General features: G+C 38.6%; 1 protein-coding gene and 1 long non-coding RNA gene across 4 annotated transcripts; both read left to right on the forward strand.

The window, feature by feature from the left end:
- Positions 1–3056: 3056 nt before the first annotated feature.
- Positions 3057–26166, forward strand: VBP1 (VHL binding protein 1). Of its 3 annotated transcripts, none has more exons than XM_082376444.1 (6): positions 3057–3149; positions 12191–12315; positions 19583–19649; positions 20615–20713; positions 23021–23159; positions 25086–26166. In XM_082376444.1, exons 1-6 carry the CDS (start codon positions 3072–3074, stop codon positions 25154–25156), a joined length of 579 nt encoding a protein of 192 aa, XP_082232570.1. In that variant the 5' UTR covers positions 3057–3071; the 3' UTR covers positions 25157–26166. The 3 variants fall into 3 exon arrangements, with proteins under 3 accessions (XP_082232570.1, XP_082232568.1, XP_082232569.1); XM_082376442.1 differs by lacking the exon at positions 3057–3149 and adding an exon at positions 8590–8728; XM_082376443.1 differs by lacking the exons at positions 3057–3149; positions 20615–20713 and adding an exon at positions 8590–8728.
- On the forward strand, positions 12328–18559 carry LOC309620306. Its single transcript, XR_014239506.1, has 2 exons — positions 12328–12899; positions 14152–18559. It is a non-coding gene; the product is annotated as an uncharacterized lncRNA (long non-coding RNA).
- Positions 26167–27120: the final 954 nt, after the last annotated feature.

Here is a 27120-nt window from a genome sequence, read left to right on the forward strand (position 1 = left end):
TGCTGTTCATCTATTGCGATGAAAGCCAAATTATCTTCATTTTTCACATTATCCCACACATGTGAAAAATATCATAACCAAAGACTGGAAATGAAAATTGAAAAATTAAAGTTTTATTTGTTGGAGGTAGTGAGATTGTGGTTGAAAATTTTCTTTCTTTCATTTTGTCTGTTAATGTTATTATTTTATTTATGTAGCATAAAAACAAAGTCATAACTCTTTCTTCCTTAGCTAAGTTCATATTTCTCTTCGATTGGAAGTCCTGAAACCTCCTATATCTGTCATGTTCAAGGAAAGATCATTGTCCCAGCTGTAAATGGTTCACTATATTAATTCTCAATATTAATTATATAGCAGAAAGTATTCTGTATCTTATAACGTTTCTTATTAAATAGTAGTAGAAAATGTACTATATAGTAATTGACACTTTTCTTCAAGGTTCCACACCAGTGGCCTATCCAGTGACTTCACAGCAAGTGCCTATGTATAGAATGGCAACAAAAAAACAGTTTTAAGATCTCAAGAGTGGGAGATATACATAAAACTCCCCATGGTTTGCACTAACAGAATAAAACATGATAGGGATAATTTAAAATGGAAGGTAATCCATCCACATCCTTTTCTTGCATTGGAAAAAGAAACAGTGGTCCTCTGAGAAATAATATAGCGAAGGCTTTGTGAGGAATAGAGAAAGGAACCCTAGAAATGGGGAGGAGAAGGGATTGTGAAAGTGGAATAGTTAAGGGAAAGCTGTTCCAGAATTAATAGATGATCCAAAAATAGGAATAATCAATATACACATAATAGAGATTCAATGATAATTTAGTTTAGTTTACGTTATTGGTTTATTCCAAGAGTTAGGAGCTACTGTTTGCTGCTGGTTTTCCTCCCTTTCTGCAAGGATTTTGTTGTTTCATTTTGTTTTGTTTTGTTTGCCATTTTGCTGTTTGGAATCGCTTCCACTCTGCTTTAAGGATGTAAAAAAATAAGTGAACTTTCATAAGGCTGAATTTGTTCTTATTGTTCAAGGCTTCCAATGGGAGGAAATTTTAATACAGGTAGAATACTCTCTGGAATTTTTCTGGCTTTTTATCCAACCTTTTTCTAACTCATTTTAGTTTAGTCTGTCATTTCTGTTCTGCCTATTTGTCAATGTTTTCATGATTTATAAATTTTCTTTACTTAGTTAAAAATTGTTTGCAATCACCAGTTCTCGTTTTTACAGCCTCAGTGCATCGCATAAATTTTACGTGATGTAATATGAGTAATGGAAACTCTGAAGTCCTTTACCCTCACCACCAATTCACTCATGCTTTTGCTGTTGGTGTCAATTTGGAAGAACGTTTAAAATATGGGAAAGTATAGAGGATAACAGACGTCCTTGCTTCAACATTCTGAATTACTAAATGTTAACATTTTGTCATAATTTTTCCAGATCATTTTTTAATGAAATTTTACAAATAAGACCAAAGTCTCCTTGGGTCATCCCTAGTCCCGGTCACCCTCTGCCACTCCAGAGACAATGACTGTGAATTTTATGTATGGCCTTCCAGAACATTTTCATACTTTTACTAAGGAAAAATATGTACTACTCTTCTAAGTGATTTTAAAAAATTGATTATAATTGGTATTATTTTATATTTATGTTTTTGAGATCTGTCTAGATTGGTACATAATTAATACATTAATTATAATGGCTCAGTGGTATTTCACATATGAATATACTACCATTTAGTAGTATATTTTATCCCTTTACTGAAAAATTCCTTAAAATAGTTCTCTATAGGCTGTGTAACTACTTCTTTTCCTCTCATTCCCTGTTTTTTTTTTTTGAAGTTTTAAAAAATTTTTTTTACTAGAGTATAGTTGATTTATAATGTTGTGTTAGTTTCAGGTGTACAGCAAAGTGAATCAGTCATACATATACATATAACCGCTCTTTTTTAGATTCTTTTCCTGTATAGGCCATTATGGAGTATTGAGTAGAGTTGCCTGTGCTATACAGTAGGTCCTTATTAGTTATCTATTTTACATATAGTAGTGTGTATATGTCAATCCCAATCTCCCAATTTATCCTTCCTCCTGGCCTTTACCCTTCAGTAACTATAAGTTTGTTTTCAATGTCTGTGAGTCTATTTCTGTTTTGTAGGTAACTTCATTTGTATCATTTTTTAAGATTCCACATATAAGCGATATCATATGATATTTGTCTTTGAATGATTTTTGAAGTTTTTTTTAAAATTGAAGTACAGTTGACGTACAATATTATACAAGTTACAGGTGTACAATATAGTGAGTTACAATTTTTAAAGGCTATACTCTATTTAAACTTATTATAAAATATTGGATATTCTGTGAATATGCTGTGAATACACAGCATATTCCCTGTGCTGTACAATATATCCCTGTAGCTAATTTATTTTATACATAGTAGTTTGTATCTCTTATTCCCCTACCCCTATCTTGCCCCTCCCCCTTCCCTCTCCCCACTGGTAACCACTAGTTTGTTCTCTATATCTGTGAGTTTGCTTCTTTTTTGTTATATTCACTAGTTTGTTGTATTTTTTCCTCTCATTCTCTCTTGAAACTATTCCAGTAAGGATTCTGCCTGCCCACTGTTGTTCTTATCTCAATCACGAGTAACCCCCATATTACCATATCCCTTCCACTTCATATGGCTCTGGGTCATCTTTTTTGTTTTCTTCTTTGGAGGTTTTTCAGCAGCTTCTTCAGTGCAAGTTGCTGTTACTTCTTCAGAAACTGCAAAGCACTTGGTTTGTAAACTAGTGATATTTCATTTTCACTGAATACAGAATATTCCAGCAGCATCTGAGTGAAATATCGATACTTCAAATTCTAGTTTGTCATTCACGTTTATCTCCAGGGTCTGCCACTACTCAGCTGGCATCTTCTCAGTTGACATTCTTTAAATGTAATATTTGCTCTAGAGTGGTTACTTGTCCTCTTGGTACTATTGTTTTAGGGGAGCAATAAAATACTAATTAAGTTTTTTTTGTTTTCTTTTGCATTTGAATTCATAGGTTCCAACTCCAATGGGAGCTCCTTCCCTAATGGCACCTCAACCCGTGATTTATACCCAGCCAGGCTTAAGGACCAGCAAGCCTTCCGCTCCATCCACAAGAAATAACGTATGTTTGACCTGTTGTTACTTAGGTCCTTGGTAGGGATGTGCAGTCACATGTTAGAACAGAGTTGTATAATCTTTTGTGCATTGTTGGTGTCTCATAGAAGAAAAACGAATTCTAACCTTTTCAGCATTGTAAAGAGACACAGAACTGTATAAAGCCAATCCTCTACAAACTTGTGTTGTTAAACATCAACTGGGTTCTGATACCTAGTCAGCAAGCCTTTTATTCATTCATTCAACAAACGCAACTGAGATCAGTGCTGGAGAGGTGGGTAGCTCAGTCTGGAGGTTTCAGGCACAGCTTTCCTAAGGAAGTGATACCTAAGTTGAATGCTATATTTTAAAATGGATAGCCAGTCAATGGAGAGGGGAAACAATATTGCAGACAAGCATATAAACAGATAGGAAAGCCAAAGCACTATGGGAGGTCAAAGGAGGGAACAATTAATTCAGGGATAAAAGGTTTCAGGGCATTGTGTACCAAATGATAAGGAGAATTTCAACTAGTGGGTGTATAGATGATAGAAGTTTGACATTAGAGGCAGAGGAAACAGCTTGAGCACAGAAGTGGAAGCAAGCAGTGGTAACATGGATGAGGTGCAGCTGAAGCATATGGGGAAGTGTCATGATGCAGGTGTTCATTGCCTCAGAGTGTTGTTTTCTAGAAGAGTCTTTACAAGGTTTCTGCCTTCAGTCCATGCACTTGGGGCCACCTGGTTCCTGAATGTTTGTTTTAGGAGGCCTGACAAAGCTTCGACTATTAGATAATGAGAAGACTAACCAGAGTTTTGTGTAAAACTATTTGTAATTTATTTTATAACCACAAGGAAAAATATGTGGAAATAATGAAAGATATACACATGTGTCTTTCTTTCACAGAGACAGAATCCATGAAGAAGTACCAAAGCAAAAAGATTCCAAATCAGAGGTGAAAACAAATGATGATCTCTCTACAGGCTGATTGAATCATCCACATCTTCCGAGTAAAATAAACATCCATTTGGACATTCAATACTCTTGAGATTCTTCATTCAGTGTTTTTGAGGTGATGCACTCTTTCTCTTGTTTTAATAGTTAGCCTTGAAACTTTATCCTGCAAAATTATCAAAAACTAAACTTAATATCTTAATCTCCTGCTCAACATCACTAATCATTAGAGAAATGCAAATCAAAACTACAATGAGGTATCACCTCACACCGGTCAGAATGGCCGTCATCAAGAAGTCTACAAACAATAAATGCTGGAGAGGGTGTGGAGAAAAGGGAACCCTCTTGCACTGTTGGTGGGAATGTAAATTGATACAGCCACTATGGAGAACAGTATGGAGGTTCCTTAAAAAACTAAAAATAGAACTACCATATGACCCAGTAATCCCACTAGTGAGCACACACCCTGAGAAAACCATAATTCAAAAAGAGACATGTACCACAATGTTCATTGCAGCACTATTTACAATAGCCAGGACATGGAAGCAACCTGAGTGTCCATCGTCAGATGAAGGGATAAAGAAGATGTGGCACATATACACAATGGAATATTACTGAGCCATAAAAAGAAATGAAATTGAGTTATTTGTAGAGAGGTGGATGGACCTAGAGTCTGTCATACAGAGTGAAGTAAGTCAGAAAGAGAAAAACAAATACCGTTTGCTAACACATATATATAGAATCTAGAAAAAAAAATTGGTTCTGATGAACGTAGGGGCAGGACGGGAATAAAGACACAGACGTAGAGAATGGACTTGAGGACACGGGGAGGGGGAAGGGTAAGTTGGGATGAAGTGAGAGAGTGGCGTGGACATATATACACTACCAAATGTAAAATAGATAGCTAGTGGGAAGCAGCCGCATAGCACAGGGAGATCAGCTCGGTGCTTTGTGACCACCTAGAGGGGTGGGATAGGGAGGGTGGGAGGGAGACGCAAGAGGGAGGGGATGTGGGGATATATGTATATGTATAGCTGATTCACTTTGTTATAAAGCAGAAACTAACACACCACTGTAAAGCAATTATACTCCAATAAAGATGTTAAAAAATATATCATCTTAATCTCCTCTCTCAAATAACACAAGGACCTCAGAACACTTCTAAACTACAAGGGTATTCCCTCCCAACTTATGGACTATAGTGACCCAATATTTTAGTCCTGTCCCATTTTGTTAGCCCCCCAAATTAAAAGTGTTAGAGAGAAACGTTTTTGCTTACACTTAGCAATGTGTTCACAAATTCTTTGTTCACCATTTCTTCTTGCGTTGGAATCATTTCCCTCTTCTTCAGGTACGTCTTTTAGAAGTTTATTTAATGTAGTTATGCTGGTGATAAACTCAGTTTTTATCTGAAGATATATTTCTTCATACTCATTATTTTTAAACTAAAATTTAAATTTATATACACATACAAACTCTATAAACATTCTTTTTTTAATTTTTAAATTCATTTTATTTATATTACTCCTAACTTTGATTTTATTTTATTTTTTTAATTCAATTTTTATTTTTAAAAAAATTTTTATTGGAATATAGTTGATTTACAATCTAACTTTGATTTTATTTTTTAAAATTTTTATTGGAGTATAGTTGCTTTATAATATTGTGTTAGTTTCTACTGTACAGCAAATAAACATTCTTGTTTTAATCTTTTTGTGGATAAATGTGGATCTATCTCTTGGGTAAATACCTAGGAGTAGAATGGCTGGGTCACAGAGTAGGTGTTTATCTAAAATTAAGACTGCCAAAAGTTGTCCAAAACTTACTGTTCCACTTTATTCCACGAGCAGTGTATGAGAATTCTACTGCTCCAAATTCTTGCCCAAAATCCATATTTTAAATTTGGGCCATTCTAGTGGGTTTGTAAGTAATATGACATAGTGGTTTAATTTACCTTTCCCTGATGACTAAGCAACTTTTCATACACTTATTGGCCATTCCAACATCTCTTTTAGTGTGTGAAGCGTCCAACTATTTTGCCCATTTTAATGTTTTCCTTTGGTTTTGAGCTATATATATTTTTTGGCCATGCCACGTGGCATGTGGGATCTTAGTTGTCCCACCAGGGATTGAACCCGTGCCCCATACCTTTTTGTGTTTGGTGACAGGTAGGGGTAGAGGTTTACTTTTTCTATATAGTTATCCAGTTGTTCTTGCAACATTTGGGAAAAACAAATTCCTTTCCCCTTGGATTGTCTTGGTACTTTTCTCAAAAACCAACTGACAGCATATTTATGGGTCTATTTTTTCTTTTTTGTTCTGTTGATCCAAAGGTCTATCCTTAGTCCAATAACACACTGTCTTGATTATCATGGTTTTCTGTAGGTCTCAAAATCAGGTAGTATTAGTCTTCCATGTTTATTCATATTTTTCAAGATTGTTTCAGGTATTCACATTTTCTTTGAATTACATAAAATATTACAGTCAACTGATCAATTTCTATGCTGATTAGGACTACATCGAATCTATAGTTAAATTTGGAGAAAATAGACGTAAGACATCCTAACAAAATCAGTAATTCCAAATCATGAACACAGTATAGCAATTTCTTCAGGCATTCTTTAATTTCTCTCTATCGATTTGGGATTTTTAACAGTATCTAGCACTTTTCATTATATAACTACCAACAGTTTCATGTTTTTTAATTCTAACATAATGGTATTGTTTAATTTCATATTCTAAGTTTCTGTTACTACTATATAGAGGCTCCCCCTGTCATCCACCGCGTGTATTCCAAGGCCTCAGCCCTGGCACCCTCTAGTCCTACTGACAGTTCTACAGCTCCCAACCCCCGCTTCCTCTAGTCCAGCCCTCTTTCCAGTCCTCTAAACCCTCCGTTGGAGCCAGTCCTTCACCACTCAGTCCAGTTCAAAGCCCCGCCCACATTCCTCTGCCCCGCCCCTCTCCCCAGTCCTCCAACCCCCTACCTTCTCTCTAGTCCCCTGGGTCCTCACATCTCTCCAGTTCTACAGGTCCGCCCAACTGTTTCACTCTTCCAGCTCCAGCCTCTTCTCTAGTACTCCCCTCTCCTGGCACCCGTCCTGTAGCTCAGTCCTCTGTCCCACCCACCTTCCGCATTCCTTCAGCCCCTCCTCATTACCCAACCTCTGGCCCCACCTCCCTCCTCATTCCTCAGGCCCTGTCATCTCCCAAGTTTTCCAGACCCTCCCGCTCCCCAGTCCTTTTGCCCCACCCCTCTCTCCCACTTTTGCAGTTTCATCCGCTCCCTCTTCGCACTTCTTCAGCCTCGCCTAGTTTCCTCATTGCTTTAGCCCTACTGTGTGGCAAGTACTTATTAGGTATTCTACATACATAATCTCATTTAATCTTTACAACAGCCTTGTTGGTACGTGTTGTAATTCTCATTTTAAAATGACTTACGTAGTGTCTTCACCTGTGCTCCTTTCCTACCCCGTATGTCACGGTTATAACATTGATTCTATTATCTTACCAATCGTTCATTTTAAGTCCCTTTACTTGTCTGCAAACTAGGGGTGATATTAGGGACACTGAGCTGTGGGGTTTAAAGAACATGACTCAGTGATTTGCACATAGTTCGTTTTTATTAAATGTCAATCACTATTGTTATATATGTGTCCCCACTAAGTAAGGAAACTGACATTTATCCTTTATTCAGACAGGGCCTGTCTCATGGTAGGCTTTGTATGAGTGGATGAAGCACCGGTGTACTGTGAAGCACTACAGTGCAGGCAAACGCAGGAACAAACACGGTGGTTAGATGTCAGAAAACAGATAGAAGAATAATTACTTGCTTTCAAAGGGTTGCAGTGGTGGATGATCTTGGGGAATGCGTTGGGCCTAGAAGCATTGGAAGAGTTCTTAGGATTTTCTATGCACACTGTGAAGTTTTGAAAACGTTTGAGCTGGGGTGCTGAGAGTCTGATCAAAGGTGGCTTTCGGTAAATTGTGACAAAATGGGCGGAGTGTTTATTAGGATGAAGCCACTGGGTCCACCCGGAAGCAGGCACAAAACAAGTCCCCTTCAAGGGCCAGGAAGCTCGTGAATATGGTGGGCCCAGAAAGACACCGAGACCCAGGCCCTGTGGTGGCGTCTAGATCCCGATTTGCTTGAATCCGAGAAGGGATCGGGTCGCTTCGAAGGCTACTCTGGAGAGTGCCGCGTGTTCTGGGGTGGTAATGGGCTCCGTTCCGGCTTGGTCCCCGATTGTCAGGGTCCTCCAGCCAGCCCACCCACAAAACCCCCGGAATCCCTTTTCCCAGGACTAGGTATTGGTCCTCCCAGCAGAGCCAGCTTCGCCTCGGCAGTCCTTCCACGCTTGTCAATCACCTGCGCGCAACCAATTAGAACCCAGAGGTTGGGGGACTCGTCCGACGGGTAAGGGGCGGCTACTTCCTATGAGCCAATGAATGCGCAGACTCACAAGCGAGGGGCGGGCCTGCCGTTGTGAGCGAGCCAATCACAGGCCCCCGGCTACAGGCAGCTCGACAGGCCGTTAGTCGCGCGCTTGCTTCCCCAAGATGGCGGCCGGTAAGGAAGATTGTGGTTTGGGAGAAGTGGCCGGAGGGAACGGGCGGCGGCTCCACCTGGGGATTCCTGAGGCCGTTTTCGTGGTAAGAGACACGCTGGTGCTCGGTATCTTGACGCTACGCTGTGAGCTACCCCTTCCTTCTTGGCCCCCAGCCCGGCCTCGGTTGTTGGGGGAAGGAATTGAGCTAAAGGACCGCGGAGAGAGCGCTCCGTCCGCTCTCCCCGCTCCGTGCCAGGACCGACTGAGCTGTGTCAGGACCCGCCGGGGGGCGCGCGGTCCAAGAAGGCCCCAGAAGATGGGGGGGGCGCGGGGCGAAGGACTCAGGAGCAGGAGCGGGAGCGGGGCCGCTCTCAGGGACCGCCTCCCCCCGCCACCAGCCCATCCCCGACGCGGGATTTCGACCCTACTTCCCGGAAAAACGGAGGCGGTGAGAAGCTTGAGAGTCAGCCTAGATGCCGGGGAGGCCGATGCGCAGATGGTGACGGGGTACAGTGAGCAGGCAGAGGAGCTCAGGTGTGAACATAGGAAATGGCACCTAGTGTGTTGAAGGGCTGCGGTGGCCAGTTGCCTCGGAAGAAGGCGGAGGGGAGCGTCGGACCGGGGAGACCTTGCAGGCCTTGTGTGGCCCGCTGGGCCCCTGCGGCTTTAGCCAGTCGGCCACGGGCGGTCACCAGAAGGTGTCTAAGTGAAGCCGCTGTGTAAGCACATTTGCTTTTAGCTAAACGGTCTTAACGACTTAGAGAATAAATCGTGTGCAGTTGAGAGAGGAAGCAGGGAATGCGATGTTGGAGGCTTCACAGAGCAGGGAGACCAACCCAAGGCCAAACAGAGGGAAACAAGTAGTGCTTTCAATCCTGTCCCCCCGTAAGGCTGTTCTCGAAATAGTATTTGGATATTATTTGAATAATGAGAGAAAACCTGAGTGGCCTTCCAGGCCAGTATCGCCCATCTTTCTCCACTCAATTCTGCCTGAACTACTATAAAATCTTAATGGAAATTTCTCAACCTTTTGGTTTGTACCTATATTGCCTTGTCTCTACCTTTTTGTTCATGGTATCTTCCAGCCTTCAAAAGACCCATTTCTTTTATTTATTCTTTTATTTACACCACTTTTATATACATTCTGTGCATATTTGCATTTGCTGATTCGGTTTTGTACTATTTTCTTCAGTTATTTTGTTTTTTCTCCCTGAGCCGTGCCATTTATTTCTTTCCACTCATCTCCCAGGTAACTGTCAACAAGAGAGAAAATTTGTTGAATACCGGGCACTTTCCTAATGCTTTTACAAAACTGTAAGAGGCAGATACTGTTATTCTCATTTTGTACATGTTGAAACAGAGGCACAGAGCCCTTGAGTAACTTGCTCCAAGTCACACAGGGTGTAAGTGAGTTCCCCAGGCTTTGAACTTGGGCAATCTGTGGGGCTGCAGAGCTCTACTTCTATGCCATGCTCTGCCACTGGGAGGGAAGTTAGGTCATTATCTTGCCCCCTGTCATTTCTCCTGCCGCTAGCACAGTACCTGACACAGTATAAGCTCATAACTAAGTGTTGATTGAATTTCCATAGTGCCTTAAAATACCACACCCATGGTGCTCAGCCAGAGATGGCTTCAGAAATCTAATTCAGGAGGATAAACTTTATCAAAGGGCTTTATAAGCTGTTATCTTAAAATGCATTTTCCCTAAAATGTCACAAGTTATCTTTTCTAGACCTTAACATTTCTATCAATATGATATAATAAATAATCCAAATTTACATAAATATTTGTATGTTCCTAAACTAATCGGAATAGCATGGTATTATAGAAAGAACAGTGGTTTCTAAATAGAACAAGGTTTGAATCATGCCTCTACTTCCCAGTTGCTGCTTAATCTTGAGCATATTGTTTTACAATCTGAGCCTCCGTTTCTTTAACTGAAATAGGAGTAACGGTAGTTAGAGTTGCCCCGAGAAACAGAGACTGTGCTTTCAGTATTGCAAGTAGATGCTTAATATATATTAGTTTCTGTGATGATAGTGGTTAAAAGTCACACCTTGCCTTTTCCCCATTCCCGTTGATGCAGTAATTTGTTTTCTTTCTATTCTTTAATTGTCCCTTTCCCGCCTTGTCCATTTGTTGACCTCTCCATCTCTCAACATCTAGTTCAGATATGACCTCCCTGTAGTTTTTCCTGACCACCACCCCAAGATGGAATTCTTGGCACCTTTATCTGTTCACTTATACATATCTAATGTTGAACACTTACTAGCTGTTGTGTACTCTTGTAAGTACTTTACACGTGCTAACTCATTTAATCCCCTGTGAGGAAAAGGTCCTTTTTTTCTTTTTACAGATGAGGAAATTGAGCCAAAGAGAAAGGTTAAATAACTTCCCCAAGGTCATCTAGTATGTGATGAAGCCAGCATTCAAACCAGGCAGCCCCTGTCTCTTAACCACAAACCTATGCTGCTGTAGTTAATTCTCCTTGCTAGAGTCTAAGCTTCTAATAACATGTGCTAAAAACTTTGACATTTCTCATCCTACAGTGAGCGTTCTAGGAAGATGCTATCTCCATTTTATCTCCAAAATGCATTTATCTGCATTTTAACTGCATGCATTTCATCTCCATGCAGAACTCAGCCATTGCCTCAGCCTCACCTTTTCAATTTCTTTCACAGTCTCTAGCTTGATTGCTTCATAGTTCACTCCTTTGCTGTGTTTCTCTTCTTTTTTCTTCTTGCCTTGCTTCTGCTGAAATACTCCCTTATAGCTAGTAAGCATGGATAAGAATAATGATGTAGAGATCCCAGAAACTGTGAGATAATTGAATTTAACTTAGTTGCAATGAAGGGCTAAAGTTCTTTAAACTACTAGAAGGCTGTTACAGAATCTCCTTAAAGTTTCCATATAGTTTCACTTAGTTCCTGATCCTTAACTAATTAACTAGCTTTTCTTCAAGGACCAGCATGTGCAGTATACATTAAAAAAAATGCAGTTCAGTTTTATTGCTTTTCTTTTGCTTATTTATTCCTGTTACAAAAGATTGTTAAGTTTGCCTTTTAGGCTTACTTTATTTCAACCACTTGATACTCAAGGAAGCAGCTGTGACTTGTTTTGGGATCCTAATGAGCATATTTAGCATGATATCTGTGGCAGAACTTGTTGAGTTAAAAATTTCGGTAATAAAACCTATGATTTTGGCACACAGCCTGTTGAATCGTTTTGTGGCTAGGGCACATGAGTAGGCAATGTACTTGACTGTTGGTAATTTTCATGTTTATTGCTAGTGCTGCATGGCGGATGTATAAAGCAGACAAGGTCATCTTTCTTTCCCTATATATAAATAAAAAGAGGAAGGTGGAAGAATAATAAATTAGCTACATAATGTATGTGCACTGTCTGAAATGGTCTCTAACTTTTTATAACTACTTTTTTAGTTAAAAACAAGCCTTTGGAGAAAAAGAAACACAAGCTCTTTTTATGTTTAAAAATAAAGCTAAAGCAGTCAAAAATCAGAGGTATGAATTCTAAAATTTGTAATGTATTCTTTTTGATATTAAAGGAAGATGTAGATTCCTTCATGAAACAGCCTGGGAATGAGACTGCAGATACAGTACTGAAGAAGCTGGATGAACAGTACCAGAAGTATAAGTTTATGGAGCTCAACCTTGCTCAAAAGAAAAGGAGGTAAGTGCAGAATTTCTAAGGTTTTAAAATTAATATTGTATAGCTTAAACTTTTAGAAGATCGAGACATAATTTGCATACACATAAAATGTCTATGTGTTGAATGTTCAGTTTGATGAGTTTTGATAAATGTATCCACTTCTGTAACCATTGCCCAGATCAATATATGGAACATTTCTGTTACCTCAGGAAGTTTCCTCCTGCCCCTTTCCGCCCAACCCTGCGCACTCCCAGGGACAACCACTGTTCTGATTATTTTCACCATAAATTAGTTTTGTCTCTTCTTGAACTCCATATAAATGGAAGCATGTAGTAACAACTGTTTTACGTCAGGCTTATTACACTTAGTATAATGCTTTTTGAGCGTCATCCATGGTGTTGTGTGTATCAGTAAATTAGTTTCTTTTTAGTGCTGAGTCATTTTCCATTGTATGTGGATGTACCACAGTTTTTGTCTGTTTTTATCTATTTGCTTGTCGATGGACATATGGTTTGTTTCCCCATTTGGTTTTAGGTCTTTGGGTGGACATATGTTTTCATTTCTCCTGGGTAATTATCCAAGGGGTAGAATTGCTGACTTGTATGGTAAGTGTATGTTTAATTTTATAAGAAACTGCCAAAAGTCCTCCTAGGTGGCTTTAGCATATTACACTGCCACCAGCAATGTATGGGAGTTCCAGTTGTTCTTCATTCTCACCATCACTTTGGTATTGTCAGTCTAAAGATGCTTTTGAAAACGTAATAGAATGAATATTGAAGTCCTTATTCCAGAGCATCTAGGATCGTAACATCTTAAATGTCTAGTTCATTCTTTTCATTTTGCCGATGAGATGAGAAACCCACAGAAGTTGTGACTTTGCCAAGACTTCATAAGTGATAGGGAAGAAGTATTCTTGCTCTCGATCCTTTATTCCCCTGTATGTTCATAGTAGCTTATGAAATCAATTCACAGTAATAAATACCTATAGATACCTGCTATACACATGTGACAGCATTCTTCTGTCAGTTGAATGTTTATGGAATTCCTAATAGGTGCCAGATACTGTTTTGGGTGAAATAAGGTCCAGTATCTGCTTTCAACAGGGTTATGGTCTAGGGGCATGATAGATATTTAAATAAGTACACAGAGTATAGCAGTCAAGGTGTTATGGTGCACAGTAATGAGTTAGCATAGGGGAACGGGTGATCTGAAGGGGGACAGAGGGATTCAGGGGAAACTTCCAAGAGAAGCAGATGGCCATGTAGAATTTTGAAGCCTGGTTATGAGTTTGGAGGCAGGCTCCAGTGAGGAAGGGTAGTCTGGGCGTGAGGGTACCACTTACGCAAAAATACAAAAGTTTGTTTTTAGATGAGAATTCCCTGGTGGTCCAGTGGTTAGGACTCCGCGCTTTCACTGCCGAGGGTGCAGGTTCAATCCCTGGTCAGGGAACTAAGATCCCACAAGCCACGCGGCGCAACCAAAAAAAAAGAAAACAACAAAAAACAAACCAAAAGTTTGTTTTTAGATATATTTTCTCATTTGATTTTGGTGACAACTGAGGAAATTTGAATAGGGCTAGGTGTTAGATGATATGAAAAGTCATCAACATGGACAGATGAGGGGTGTTAATAGGAAAAAGGATAGAAAACACTATGAACATTATCTCTTCTTATTTGGGGAAAAAATGTGTGTGTGCACAGAAATACCTGGAAGAATTGACACTAATGTTATATTAACAGTGGTAATCTTTGGGTGGTGGGAAATGGCATTTTTCTTATTTTGCTTACCTGTATTCTTAATTTTCTACAATGTACATTTACTGCTTTTATAATAAAAGTTTATTTTAATTTCAAAAAGAAGCATAAAGCCATTGGCTTTGAGGTCATTTGCACGGAAGTTACAGATAGAGAAGAAAATGGACCTCAGGACCAAGCCTTGGGGAAGCGGAGGGAATCCGTGTGTCAAAGTTACCTTGGCAACTCTAGTACTGTGGAGGCATGTGGGATGGCTCCCAGGTCTGAGCAACTGGAAGGGAGAGTTACCACCATCTGAGAAGACTGTGGGCAGAGCAGGTTTGGGGGAAGATCAGGAGGAATTCAATTCTGGACACATTTGAGATGCCTTTTGGACATCCAGGTGGAGGTGTTAGGTAGACAGTTAAATATATAAAATGTGACTTTCGGGAGCGATCTGGGCTGGAGATAAAAATTTGGGAGTCATTTAAAGCCAGGGGACTGAATGAGGTCCATCACCAAGAGAGTGCATCAAGTGAAGAGAAGATCAAAGATCTGGACATTGCAACAGTAAGAAGTTAGGGAGAAGAGGGAACACCAGCAAAAAAGACTGAAAAGAAGCTTTAAGTGAGGTCAGAAAAACTGGGAGATCATGGGGTTCTGGAAGCCTAGCTAAGAAAATGTATCATGGAGGAGGGAATGATCACCTGTGTCAAATGCTGCGGATGGCTCACCCAAGTGCGATAAGGACTGAGAATGGACTTGGACTTAGCAAAGTGGAAGTCATTGGTGTTCTGGATGGGAACAGTGTTGGCCCAGTGGTTCAAAGAAGAATGATGGAGACAGCAAATGTGGAAAACTTTTTTGAAGAGTTTTATTCATTTAACAATGGGTTGGTTGTCTTTTTTTATTTGTAGGAATTCTTTGTATATTGGATACTAGTCCTTTTAGGTTATATGTGAGAAATTTTTCTTGCTTTTGTAATTTGTCTTTTTTTTCCCCTTATGATTTCTTTTGATGAGTAGTTCTTAATTTAAATGTTTTAAGTCAAAAGTTCTCTTAGTAGTTAGTGCTTTTTGTGTATTGTTTAAGAAATCCTATTTTGTATTCCACGTTCAAAAAGACATACTCCTAAGTGTTCTTCTAAAAGTCTTAAAATTTTTCATTTTCATATCTAACTTCTTAATCCATCGGAAGTTTATTTTTATGTGTGGTATATGGTAGGCTTCCGATTTCTTTTTTTAAATGGAAGCACTGTGGATATACTGTTTGAGTCATCACCCTTTATTTTTAATGTAGTTTGATTTAAGAATTTTTCCTTAATGGTTCGTGCTTTTTGTGTCGTATTTAAGAAATATCCCAAGTTCATGAAGATATTCTCTTAATGTTTTATTCTCAAAGCTTTATTGTTTTATCTTTCACATTTAGATTCATAATCTATGGGTTATTCAGAAGTATGTTGCTAAATTTCAAAGCAATTGTGGGATTTTCAAGCATGTTTCTTTGCCCTTTCTATTTATTATAAGTTGATAGTTGTATACGCAGTCTTGTTCATAGTCAGGTTTTTCTTCTCTTTCGTTTCTTTGTTTTTTTTCTTTTTTGGCAACATTGTTTCATAGGTTTGTGTATTGTTTCTCCATTAAGAGGCAGATAGTATCTAGTTGTTTCTTAGAATGATACTGAATTCCTGGATCCATTAATTATGAGTTGCAAAATGATGATGTTCTAATTGTTATTTATTTTTTTATTTATTAATAAGCTGGCATATTTCCATAAAGAGAAATGTCCCTTCATGTACTCTTTGGTAAAAAGTGGCTGCAGGAAATCAGCTCACCTGTCACTTTGTTCCCTTGCAGGAATAGCCCTGTAGCTCCTATCACCTCAGCAGCTCTCTGCTACGTGAACAGTTAGAGGTGCAAATGCTAGTCTGCTGCCAGCTTAACCTGAAACAATTTCTATCCTTTTTTTTTAAAGCTTTTTAGTCTATTCTATTAGGTGCATGCAATTTGAGAATTACAAAGTCTTCTTGGTGAATTTAACCCTATGTAAAATAATGCTTATTGTTTTAGTCAGTTTTGTTGGACACTTAGAGCTACTCTGGCTTTCTTTTGGCTAATATTTAAAAAAAAAATTTATTAGAGTATAGTCGATTTACAATGTGCTAGTTTCAGGTGTACAGTAAAGTGAGTCAGTTATACACATACATATATCCATTCTTTTTTAGATTCTTTTCCCATATAGGTCATTACAGAGTATTGAGTAGAGTTCCCTGTGCTGTACAGTAGGTTCTTATTAGTTATCTATTTTATGTATAGTAGTGTGTATATGTCAATCCCAATCTCCCAATTTATCCCTCCCCCCTTCCCCCTCTGGTAACCATAAGTTTGTTTTCTACATCTGTGACTCTATTTCTGTTTTCTAAATAAGTTCATTTGTACCATTTTTTTTTAGATTCCACATATAAGCAATATCATATGATATTTGTCTTTCTCTGAGTTACTTCGCTCAGTATGACAATCTCTAGGTCCATCCATGTTGCTGCAAATGGCATTATTTCGTTCTTTTTTATGGCTAATATTCCATTGTATACATGTAACGCGTCTTCTTTATCGATTCATCTGTTGATGGACATTTAGGTTGCTTCCATGTCTTGGCTATTGTAAATAGTGCTACAATGAACAGTGGGGTGCATGTATCTTTTCGAATTATAGTTTTTTCCAGATATATACCCAGGAGTGGTGGCTAACATTTTCCTGGTGTCTCTTTTCCAATCCCTTTTGTTTCAACTTATTTATTATTTATATTTAAGGGTGTTCCATGTAAACAACATATGGTTATTATTTTAAATCTTTTTAGATAAACTAATTTTTCTTTTTGGATACTTTCAAGATTGTCATCTCTTTTGTTTTATCTGACTATAATTTGTCTTTGTGAAGATATCTTTCTTAAATTCTTCCTGAACTAACTATATGTCAGCTTCCTGTAACCATGGATACCTGTGTGGATTGCTTTTATCTATAGAGGATTTTGCTTTTGCAGGAGCTGTGGGTCTTCATCAGCCTTGGACTGCTTGAGCCCTGTTCCAAGTTCTTGCACTTAATATATGAGCTCCCCCATTGAGCTGAGCGTCGGGGGCCCAGGCTCAGGTCTACAGCTGGTATTGTCACCTGCCTTGAGATGCCTGCTTTTCTCTAGTCCTCACTGCTCAACTCAAAGCCTTTTCCAGTTTTATTCCCTTTTATTTTTTCTGAAAGTTCCCTCACCTCTGTGATACCAGCTGTGCAACAAAAACTGTTTCTGTGCTTGACTGAGTTGTTTTGCAGCAGATGGCTGTGTAGTTTGGATACCAACCTTTTCTTTACAGGTGTTGTAAATCTTTTGTTGCAGCCTGTCGTTTAACTTTACCTTCAGCTGTATAAGAAGCAGCAGCATAGCACAGGGAAATCGGCTTGGTGCTTGGCCATGACCTAGAGGGGTGGGATAGGGAGGGTGGGAGCGAGGCTCAAGAGGGACGGGATATGGGGACATGTGTATGCATATGGCTGATTCACTTTGTTATACAGCAGAAACTGACATGGTATTGTGAAGCAATTATACTCCAATAAAGATCTATTTAAAAAATACGTAAAGTAATTATTGGTAGGTATATAAAAAAAGTTATTTAGTATTTCATTCTCTTGTGGTGAACTCTTTAACACATGAATTATATGCGCTTTATCTTTCTCTAACTGGAAATTTTGTGATTATCATTTTTTCATTTTTTCTGTCATCTGTTAATTTTTCTCCTTCTCTCCTTCTGGGATTCCTGTTAATATGGATGTTGACTCTTCTAATTCTGCCTTCCCTGTCTCTTTATTATTTCCTCTCTTCTGCTATTTCGGTAATTTGTCTTTTGGCAATTAAATGGATATCTGTGAGTTCCTTATTTCAACCATTACACTTTTTATACCTAGTATTTTTGGTTGGTTCTTCTTACAGCTACTTGTTTCTTCTTCATGTTACCAATATCCTGTCTTTTCTCTTTGAAGTATTTTAAAATACTCACTGTATAATCTTGTAGAATTTGATTTTGTTTCATCTGGTACAGGTTGTCGAGTTTATTGTCTTTATTTTATTTTGTAGTTGAGTTTATCAGATTACCATTTTTTTCCCCATCAGCTCATATTCCCTCAGGGTTATCAGTTCCTTTGGCCATTAATGTGTGTGGGAACAGGAGTAATTCAAGTCCCTCCTGGTGGGCGGGGTTTACACTCTGCGGCACGGCCATTGGACAGATTTGGCCATTGTAGTAGGTGTGTAGCGGTATCTCGTTTTAATTTGCAATCCTCTGATAACATATGATGTGGAGCATCTTTTCGTATGCTTATTTGCCATGTGTATATCTTTGGTAGGGTATCTGTTAAAGGCTTTGGTCCATTTTTTTAATCCAATTGTTCATTTTCTTATTGTTGAGTTTCGAGAGTTCTTTGGGTATTTTGGATACCAGTCCGTTATCAAATGTGTCTTTTGCAAATAAATATTTTCCCACAGTCTGTGGCTTGTCTTTTTGTTCTCTTGACAGGGTCTTGTGCAGAGTGGAAGTTGTTAATTTTAATAAAGTCCAGCATATCAATTATTTCTTTCATGGATTGTGCCTTTGGTGTTGTATCTAAAAAGTCATCACCATACCCAGGGTCATTTAGGTTTTCTCCTGTGTTATCTTCTAGGAGCTTTATAGTTTTGCATTGTACCTTTAGGTATGTGATTCATGTGAACTTAAGTTCTGTGAAATGTGTAGCGTCTGTGTCTAGATTCATGTGTTTTATGTGTGGATGTCCAGTTTTTCCAGGCTAGTTGGGTTTCTAGTAGCTATAATAGAACTTACCTGTTGAGTCTGATCAGTCTCATCATGTCCATTGTTTTCTTAAGTTTCTTGTGTTCAAACAGTGGTCCATTTATAATTTTAAGAACAGTTGTTACCTATCTTGAAAAGAAAGTATTTTTCAACATAAAAGTTAAAGAAAAATTACCCAAAGCTTAAAAGAATCGCAAAGTTGTGCCGGATCTTACTGTGGTGTGTGAGGCATTCAAGCGCTTTCACAGTGTGGGAAGCGCAGGCCTGAGAAGCTGCCCCTGCACGTGCTGGCGCTGAGCTGCCTGTGACTGAGGGAGTTGGTGGTTTTCAATTTAGAATATAGTATTTGAATGCATGTTATTTTAAAAATGAGTATTTAAAATGCAATTCTAATTAAATGTAGAACCTCTGAATCACCTCTGTGGAATATGATGTTCTCTAGAAATGTTAACTAATGATGGGGGGTTTGACGTATAGAACAGGACTCTGTGCACAGTAGTCATTCCGTAAATATTTGCTATTATATCTAAGTATTTTAATAAATATGTCTGAAATATCTTAAATATTTTAAGAAACAAAATTTATTAAATATCTTAGAGATAAAGTATCTTAAATAGTTCATATTTATAAATTGTCCTCAAAACATATCAGTAGAAAATGCAAAGCTAGTAAGACTGTGTCCTGGTGCCAAATACTAAGTTAACCTTTTTCTTATTCACAGGCTAAAAGGTCAGATTCCTGAAATTAAGCAGACTTTAGAAATTCTAAAGTACATGCAGAAGAAAAAAGTAAGTGCATTTTTCTTTGTAAACATGAGCAAACCAGGATACTTCAGCAGAGACATATGTTCCTTGACTCCTTGGTCACTGGTATTTGAACCAGTCCTGAGCACGTGTACTGACGTCACAGACAGACATGTGGCTTTCCGCCAAAAGTCAGGTTTAATTCTAGGACCCACACTTCTTGGGGTATTTTACTTATATGTAGTATCTGCAGAACTTAAATGCAATTTGAAATTATTTTAAGTACAAAAAGGAAGCGTCATTTTGAGGTAGCAGCATCTAACAGTTTTTGTTGTTGTTATTGTTATTGTTCTCTCTGCGAATAAGGAGTGAGTCCAGTACTTATAGAGCTGGAAAGAATTTTAGAAATGACGTTTCAGGTTCTCATTTCACAGCTGAGGCAACATTTGCAAAGAGGTTACACTTGACCACTGTTACATAGCTAGTTACTGGCAGAACTGGATTTGGGACTCTTCCAAGTCCTCATCCAATATTTGTTACATGAGCAGGCTGTAAAAGTCAAATGTCATAAGTATATTGTATTTAAAATATTATGTGTATGTGTATGTATATATGATTTATTACTTGACTGGTAGAATAACTACATTTCTAGTATGTTTTTTATGTCATGAACTTAATAAGAGGCTTCAGAAAACTGGTTGTTGAGCATGAAGCACTGATGAAGTAATAATAGATAGCGCTTGTCTAGTGCTTACTCTGTGCCAGGCACTGGGGTGTGTGTGGGGGGGGTGTGAGTGTGTGAGAACTCTGCTTGCCACAGCCTTCAGAGCTGAGCCAGAACGCACAAGCCTCCCTGCCCATCCGTCTGGCTCCAGCATTCCTTTCTTTACCACTCTACTTAGTCTGCGTGATAGGACTGTTTTAAATGGCTTAGGTTCAGCTCTGTGATCTCTTCCTTATAACCTTGGTGTGAAAATGGACTGTTTACAGTACTGTCATTGTTTTTGAAGGAGTCCACCAATTCACTGGAGACCAGGTTCTTACTGGCAGATAACCTGTATTGCAAAGCTTCAGTTCCTCCTACTGATAAAGTGTGTCTGTGGTTGGGGGTAAGTAAATGTAATAGCCACAGCTTCCTTGGCCGACATTTCTAGAGCGTTATTGTTGAAGCTGTGGAAGGAACGAAGGGGTGGCATTCAGGGGGATCGGGGTGTGAGGAAGATTGCCGCGGAAACACGCTCGAGTCCCTCCCAATCAAAACAAAACGGACCAGAGCCCTGCTTGCCCTCAAGCTAATGCTTTAGCTCTTAAATGTAACAGAAGGTGCTGTTGAACCTTAGAGAGATGTTTCTTCATCATCAGAGTTTGTTAGTTCTAGAAAGATCTCTAAATTTGAGGGGGCAAGGATTATTACAAAAACCTTGAGGTTAGAACCCATTTTTAAGAATCATATATTTCAATTTTGATGATTTCACAGACCTTCTCTGTGATTTTTTCGTATTTTACTCCTCTCAGTCCCATGATCGACCAGCCAAGCCATTCCTGACTGTCCAGCTAGCTATCCCTAGGTCTTGTTACCTCAGGCAAGTTCCCATACAAAGCAGCCAGTCACGACTGCTCTCAGCTCTCCCAACTGGGAGGATTTCCGCTTGCTATCCTGTAGAGTCATCCCTGAGAGGCAGTCTCGTGCCATGAAAGATAGGCAGATTCGTACATGGAAACTCACTTCTCTGTCCCTTAGTTCCTCCTCCTGATTTCTGTTAGCTGTAATCTTTTCAGAGTTTGTACATTTATTTCTACAAGCATAACTCCCATACTTGTTTACTTTTAGTTCTGTAAATGGAACAGCTACCCACCCAGTAGCCCAGATCCTAGGGGTTGTTGTCCTTTGTTTCTTTTTCCCTTGGCGCACATTTAATCAGCAAGTGGGGGTAAGATGATTTCATAAACTAGACTGGGACAACAGGGAGCGAGAGAGACAGAGAGAGAGAGAGAGAGAGAGAGAGAATTACGGCTGGAGCCCACCTTACACGAGGGTGAATTCCAAGTGGATCACATTTGAAATGTGTGATGAAATACTGACACCATCAAAATTGTAGGCCAAGTCACAGATAACTTATTTGGAGCCCTGAAATAAGGATGGTTTTTCAGGCCTCAAAACTCAGAAACCATGAGCAAAGTCAAAAGACAATCAACAGGAAAAATATTTGTAACTCATATCGCAGGCAAAGGACTAACAGGTTTGCAGGGTGACTTGGAGTTGTGTTTTGGGCATGTCAGTCTTGAGGTGACTATTAGACCGTCAAATAGAGAGGCTGATCAGGCAGTATTTAGGGGTGAATCAACTAAGGAGATATACTTGGCACAGGGTACTTCCTGAATGAATGATTGATGTTTTTTGACATGAATGAAGTGTTTTTAAATGTATTCGATGTTCTCTTGTTAAAAGTAAGCAAAGTATAGAAATTTTCTGGAAAAGAAAAAGTAATAAGAAGCATCAGTCATTGAGAAATGAGATTGTGGGTCTGGGTTTAGAGAGGGATTTACTCTGCACTGAATATTTTTAGTCCAATCTGAGTTTTTATACAGTTTTCTAATTATCATGGATTGGCATATTCAGTCAATAAGAATGTAGCACCTACTTTGTGCTAAGCACTTTCATGTTGTCTCATTTAATTCTTCCAACAATCCTTTGAGTAATTTTTAAATTCCATTTGTCAGATAAGGAAAGTGGTTCAGGAAATGCCCGGTGTTAAGTCAGGTGCTAGGAGTATGGTTCCCCCTGTGTCAGCATTTACTCTGGAGGTAGGAAGGGGGCAGTAAAAGCCAGCTGTTTCTCTCAATGGATCAAATGTAGATAATACATATGTTTTTGAAAACTTTTGGTATCTTAAGCTCAGAAACAACTATTTCAGTTGATCTGAATGTAATACTATTTGGTGTCACAATAGAGCTAGTAGAAAGATAGGATTTGGTAACTAAAGGTACTGGTTCTTATGGTAATTCTTCCATTTATGTAGTATCCCCGAAAGCGTAGGTAACCTGACCTCTTGGAGCCTCTGTTTTCTTAACTGTAGAGAAGGTAACTTGCCTCACCACGGTTGTTATGACGAGTAAATGATAAAATGTATGTGAATATATTCTCTAAACCAGGGGTCAGTAAATGTTCTGTTAAAGGCCAGAGAGTAAATATTTTTGGTTCTGCAGACCACACGGTCTCTGTCACAAGTAGTACTTAGCTTTGCCACTGTAGCATGCAAGTCTAAGTGAATAAAGAAATGGCTGGGTTTCAATAAAACTTAGGACAAAAGGCGGCCGGCCGGATTTGGCCCAAGGGCTGTAGTTTGCCAACCCCTGCTCTAACCTGTAAAGCACTGGGTCAATGTTCGGACATTGTCATGCTTTTCTGTCTTCAGGCGAATGTAATGCTTGAATATGATATTGATGAAGCTCAGGCGTTGTTGGAAAAGAATTTATCGACTGCCACAAAGAATCTTGATTCTCTTGAGGAAGACCTCGACTTTCTTCGAGATCAATTTACTACCACAGAAGTCAGTATCCTTTCCTAAAAAAAGGCAAAGGGGGGAAAGGAGAAAGATGCTTTCAATGTTCTTACATGCATTGCTTTAATGAAAAGAATGTCCTTATTCTTAGACTGATGTTAAGTTGCAGATTTTATGAGAGTAGTAAATGACATACTTGGAACTAATATTTAATAACTTTATAGATAGACTAATCTGAATTTGAAGTGTGAAAGTGTGGAAACAGCAAAGTCGATTTAGCAAATGAGTATTTTTCTTTCAAATATTTTCTCAAGACATCTTCATAGCTAGTCAAGTAGTGTATTTATTAAGGGTCTCCTGTGTTCCTGCAACTGTACTCAGCTGTATGGGGCATGGGCTGGTGAGAGGATCAGTGCAAAACAAGAAGAGTGGCGAAGTCTTGCTCTGTTACAACTGCACATGTGAACCTGCTGAATGATCGTCTCACAGCAAAATATAAGTAAGTTCACTTCATGTACTCAACACCAAGGCAGTTTAAAGTTAGGGAAAGATAGGTGTGGGCTGGAATTAGTTCAGAGCAGGCTTTGAGAAGATAGGACTGAGACTGTATTTAAGGCAGAGAGAACAGGCAGCGGCAGGTATTCTGCTCGAGGGGGAGGGCTCGCATGTTGACCCAGCCGCTCGCTCCTGTCGCCTAGTCGTCGGCCCCGCACAGTCACCCAGCACAGAACCGTGGGAGTCGACCTTCGCTCCTCTCTCTTTCATCACCAGAAGCCGACTAATCACCAGATTCTTGTCAGCTTTCCCTTGTAAACCTCTCTGTCCACTGCTGTTACTCTCATTTTGGCCTTCTAGAAGCTAGACTCAGTAGTTTTCTAGTCTGGTTTCCTCACATCTGTCCTTTACACTGTCTCCACCACGAATTCACTGAGTCACACTTGTTTTTATTCCTCTGGTTATAATGCTTCAGTGCTCTTTGTCACATGCAAGGTGCGCACGTGGGCGCCCTCTCCCAGTGCACCCAAGTTCCAAATAACCCCGATCGGTTTCTCTCGGCCCCCAAATGTGCTGTGTCCTTTGTCCACACTTGGTTCCTCCTATCTACACTGATTTCCCCCTGTTTACCTGGGTTCCTCTCTTTTATCTTTCATATGTCGGCTCAAGCAGCAGAACATTTCTGGACATTTTCCTCTGTGCTCCCGGTGCACGTTGCATGTAGTGATTTATTCTTTTTCATGCCAGACTGGGAGCTCTTCAAGTGTAGGAGCTCCACTTTCTCTCTCTCCTCCACAGCACGTAGCACATGACAGGTGTTGAGTGGTTGGTGAGGGAAGGCAGGCCTGTTTGAGGCCTAGAGCAGGAGTTGGCACGTGACTGGTAATGTGGAGACTTCATTCAGACAAAAAAAAAAAACTATAACATTCCCAGAAGATAACATTGGAGAAAATCCAGATGACCTTTAGTACAATGGTGGCATTTTGGATGTACCCCCAAAGGCATGATCCATGAAACAAATAATCGATATGTGAAGGCCTACGCAGGGTGGTGTTTGTGGAAAGGAAAAGATGTAGATGCTTAATAAATTGAGTGAATGTCCTGTTAGCCAAACAGAGGGTAAGAGATAAAATGATTGATAATTGTAATAATTTAAACATTACATGTCAGTGTATGCTTTGAACTACCTTTGAAATATCATGGATGAGGGGCTCTCTATAAAACTGTTGACAGTGTCAAGCACATATTTGTTAAATATAATACCATAGTTGACTAGATATGCTAAACAATTATTGATTTGAGGCCTTGACTTGATTTTGGTGTAATTTTGTTCCCTTTTTTGGCAGATGATACTACACCTTGCTGTAGTCACTAGTATTTTTTGTGTGTGATTTCTGTCTTTGATTCAGTGTGTGAATGAATACTTAGTCGTTGAATGTTATCTTTAGAATTGCATTTGCATTTTCTTTGACAAATCTTGCAGATATGGCCAGGGTTTATAATTGGGATGTAAAAAGAAGAAACAAAGATGATCCTACCAAGAACAAAGCATAATGCTGGCAATTAAAAATGTGGTTCAATTTTCCAAACATGTTATTTTAAATACCCCAAAGTTTATCCTTAAAAGTTGACATAACTTTAAATAATTTTTAACAGCAAGAATGACTAAAATTTAAAAAAAAGATAAACACCACTTTATTTATTTATAAAAACAAAATTAGTTTCAAATATTTTATGAAATTTGCAGTATTTTTATTTTTATTTTTTGCATTTCCAACAAAGTAAATGCTGCTTTCATCATTTTGTTTGTTTGTTTGTTTGTTTGTTTGTTATAAGAAAAGTCTTAGCTGAAATGGCTGAAAACTGTGAGATATGCTATAGAAGCTGAAGTTTTGGACAGTTTAGCACATTTTACTTTTTCTTTATTGGCTGGTGTTACTCTCACTTGTGATGTGGTTAAACCAGTTTAGAGGTAGGAAAAACAGTTGGAATATTTGAAAAATTGTTTTTCTTTAGCACACGTGGGGCTTTATGGTCCTCTATTGCTGTTATTTGTCCTATGTAAATGCAATTTCATGAATTACTGCTTAGCCAATAACTATGATAACATTCTGTACTTTTCAGGAAGTGGTAATTTGCATTCCTAAACAGTAAGAGGGCTATTGAGACAACGCTTTCTAACCCGATATAAGTGCACAGAGCCTTTGCAATGCTAACATAAAGGAGATCTTGGCCAACATGAAATAACAAAATTACGCACTGAAAACTCTTGCCTGAGGCGATTTTGTACTTCTTAACAGTTCCCCAAAGCAGCTGAACAGGAATATTAAGATAAATATAAATCTGTGATGGTTTAAAGGAGTTGTGAGCTTTTTTATTCATGATAATACTTCGTAAGAGTGTTAGAAGATCCCTATGGAAAGCCACTGGTACAGTGGCTAGTACTGGGTGATACAGATTCTGGTAAAAACACAAATGTATTATTCCATCTCCATGTAGTAAAGAGTATACTTGTACAATGTTTTGTACTTGTATTTCATGATATTAAAACAGTGAAGTTAAAACTGTGGCACAGTACCTTTTTTTATGTTATACTTTCTAAAATTAACATGGGTCTTTTCACATACTCGTAAAGTTTATTTACTTACACCATAACTAGCCGTGTCCCAAGAACCTCTTATGTTTGTAGAAACAACGTAAGATCCCTTTGGAAGGAATATAGATAAACAATTGAGAAGTTAAATCTGAAAGATAGCAAAGTTCCTTGTCAATTTTTCTTTCATAATTTTAAATTCCCATATTTTAGAATTTGAGGTTTGTAAACGTCTTGATATATTTTAAGTGCTACTTTTTCCCAAACTTTATTATGGTAAGTATATTGGTATAAAATGTCCCTGTTAATATTAGGATAGGAATGATTTGCTCAGAAGATCTTAATTTTGTCTTACTTTAAGTCCGTGAAAATCTAAATACGAATTTTTAGGTATTCCAGGCAATATGAGGAAACAGCTCTTTAGAGGTGTGAATTACAGAGCAGAAATTAAGTTAATTATTCAACAAATATACATAAGTGCCCAGTATGTGTCAGAAACAGTATTAGGCTCTGTTAATTAAATAAAAGATATTTAAATCTTGCCTTTGCTAGAAAGTTTCTCTTATAACAGTCTACATTTTCAGAATAACATAACCATCCTGATTTGACATGATATTTTCAAGCTTAATATTAGGATAGTAAACCCGAAAAGATAATGAGCACAAGATTGACTACAGAAAGTGATACTGAGTAACAAACGTGTTGGAAATGCGACTGAAATGTAACTATTTTTCCACCGTAAACATGTTCATTTGAGAAAGTTTAGAGAATAGGAAAAAAAAGACATTTAAGTTCCACTTGCAGTCCGCCCTAATGATTCTGTGGCTTCCATTTCTTTTTCTATGCATAGGTTTTTTAAAAACATAATTGAAATAATTTTGTCTGTATAATTTTTATCCTACTTTCTTTACTTATTATGGAATTT

The sequence above is a fragment of the Balaenoptera borealis genome (genome assembly GCF_965194805.1).
Source record: "Balaenoptera borealis genome assembly, chromosome: X".
In the NCBI taxonomy this organism is placed as follows: domain Eukaryota; kingdom Metazoa; phylum Chordata; class Mammalia; order Artiodactyla; family Balaenopteridae; genus Balaenoptera; species Balaenoptera borealis.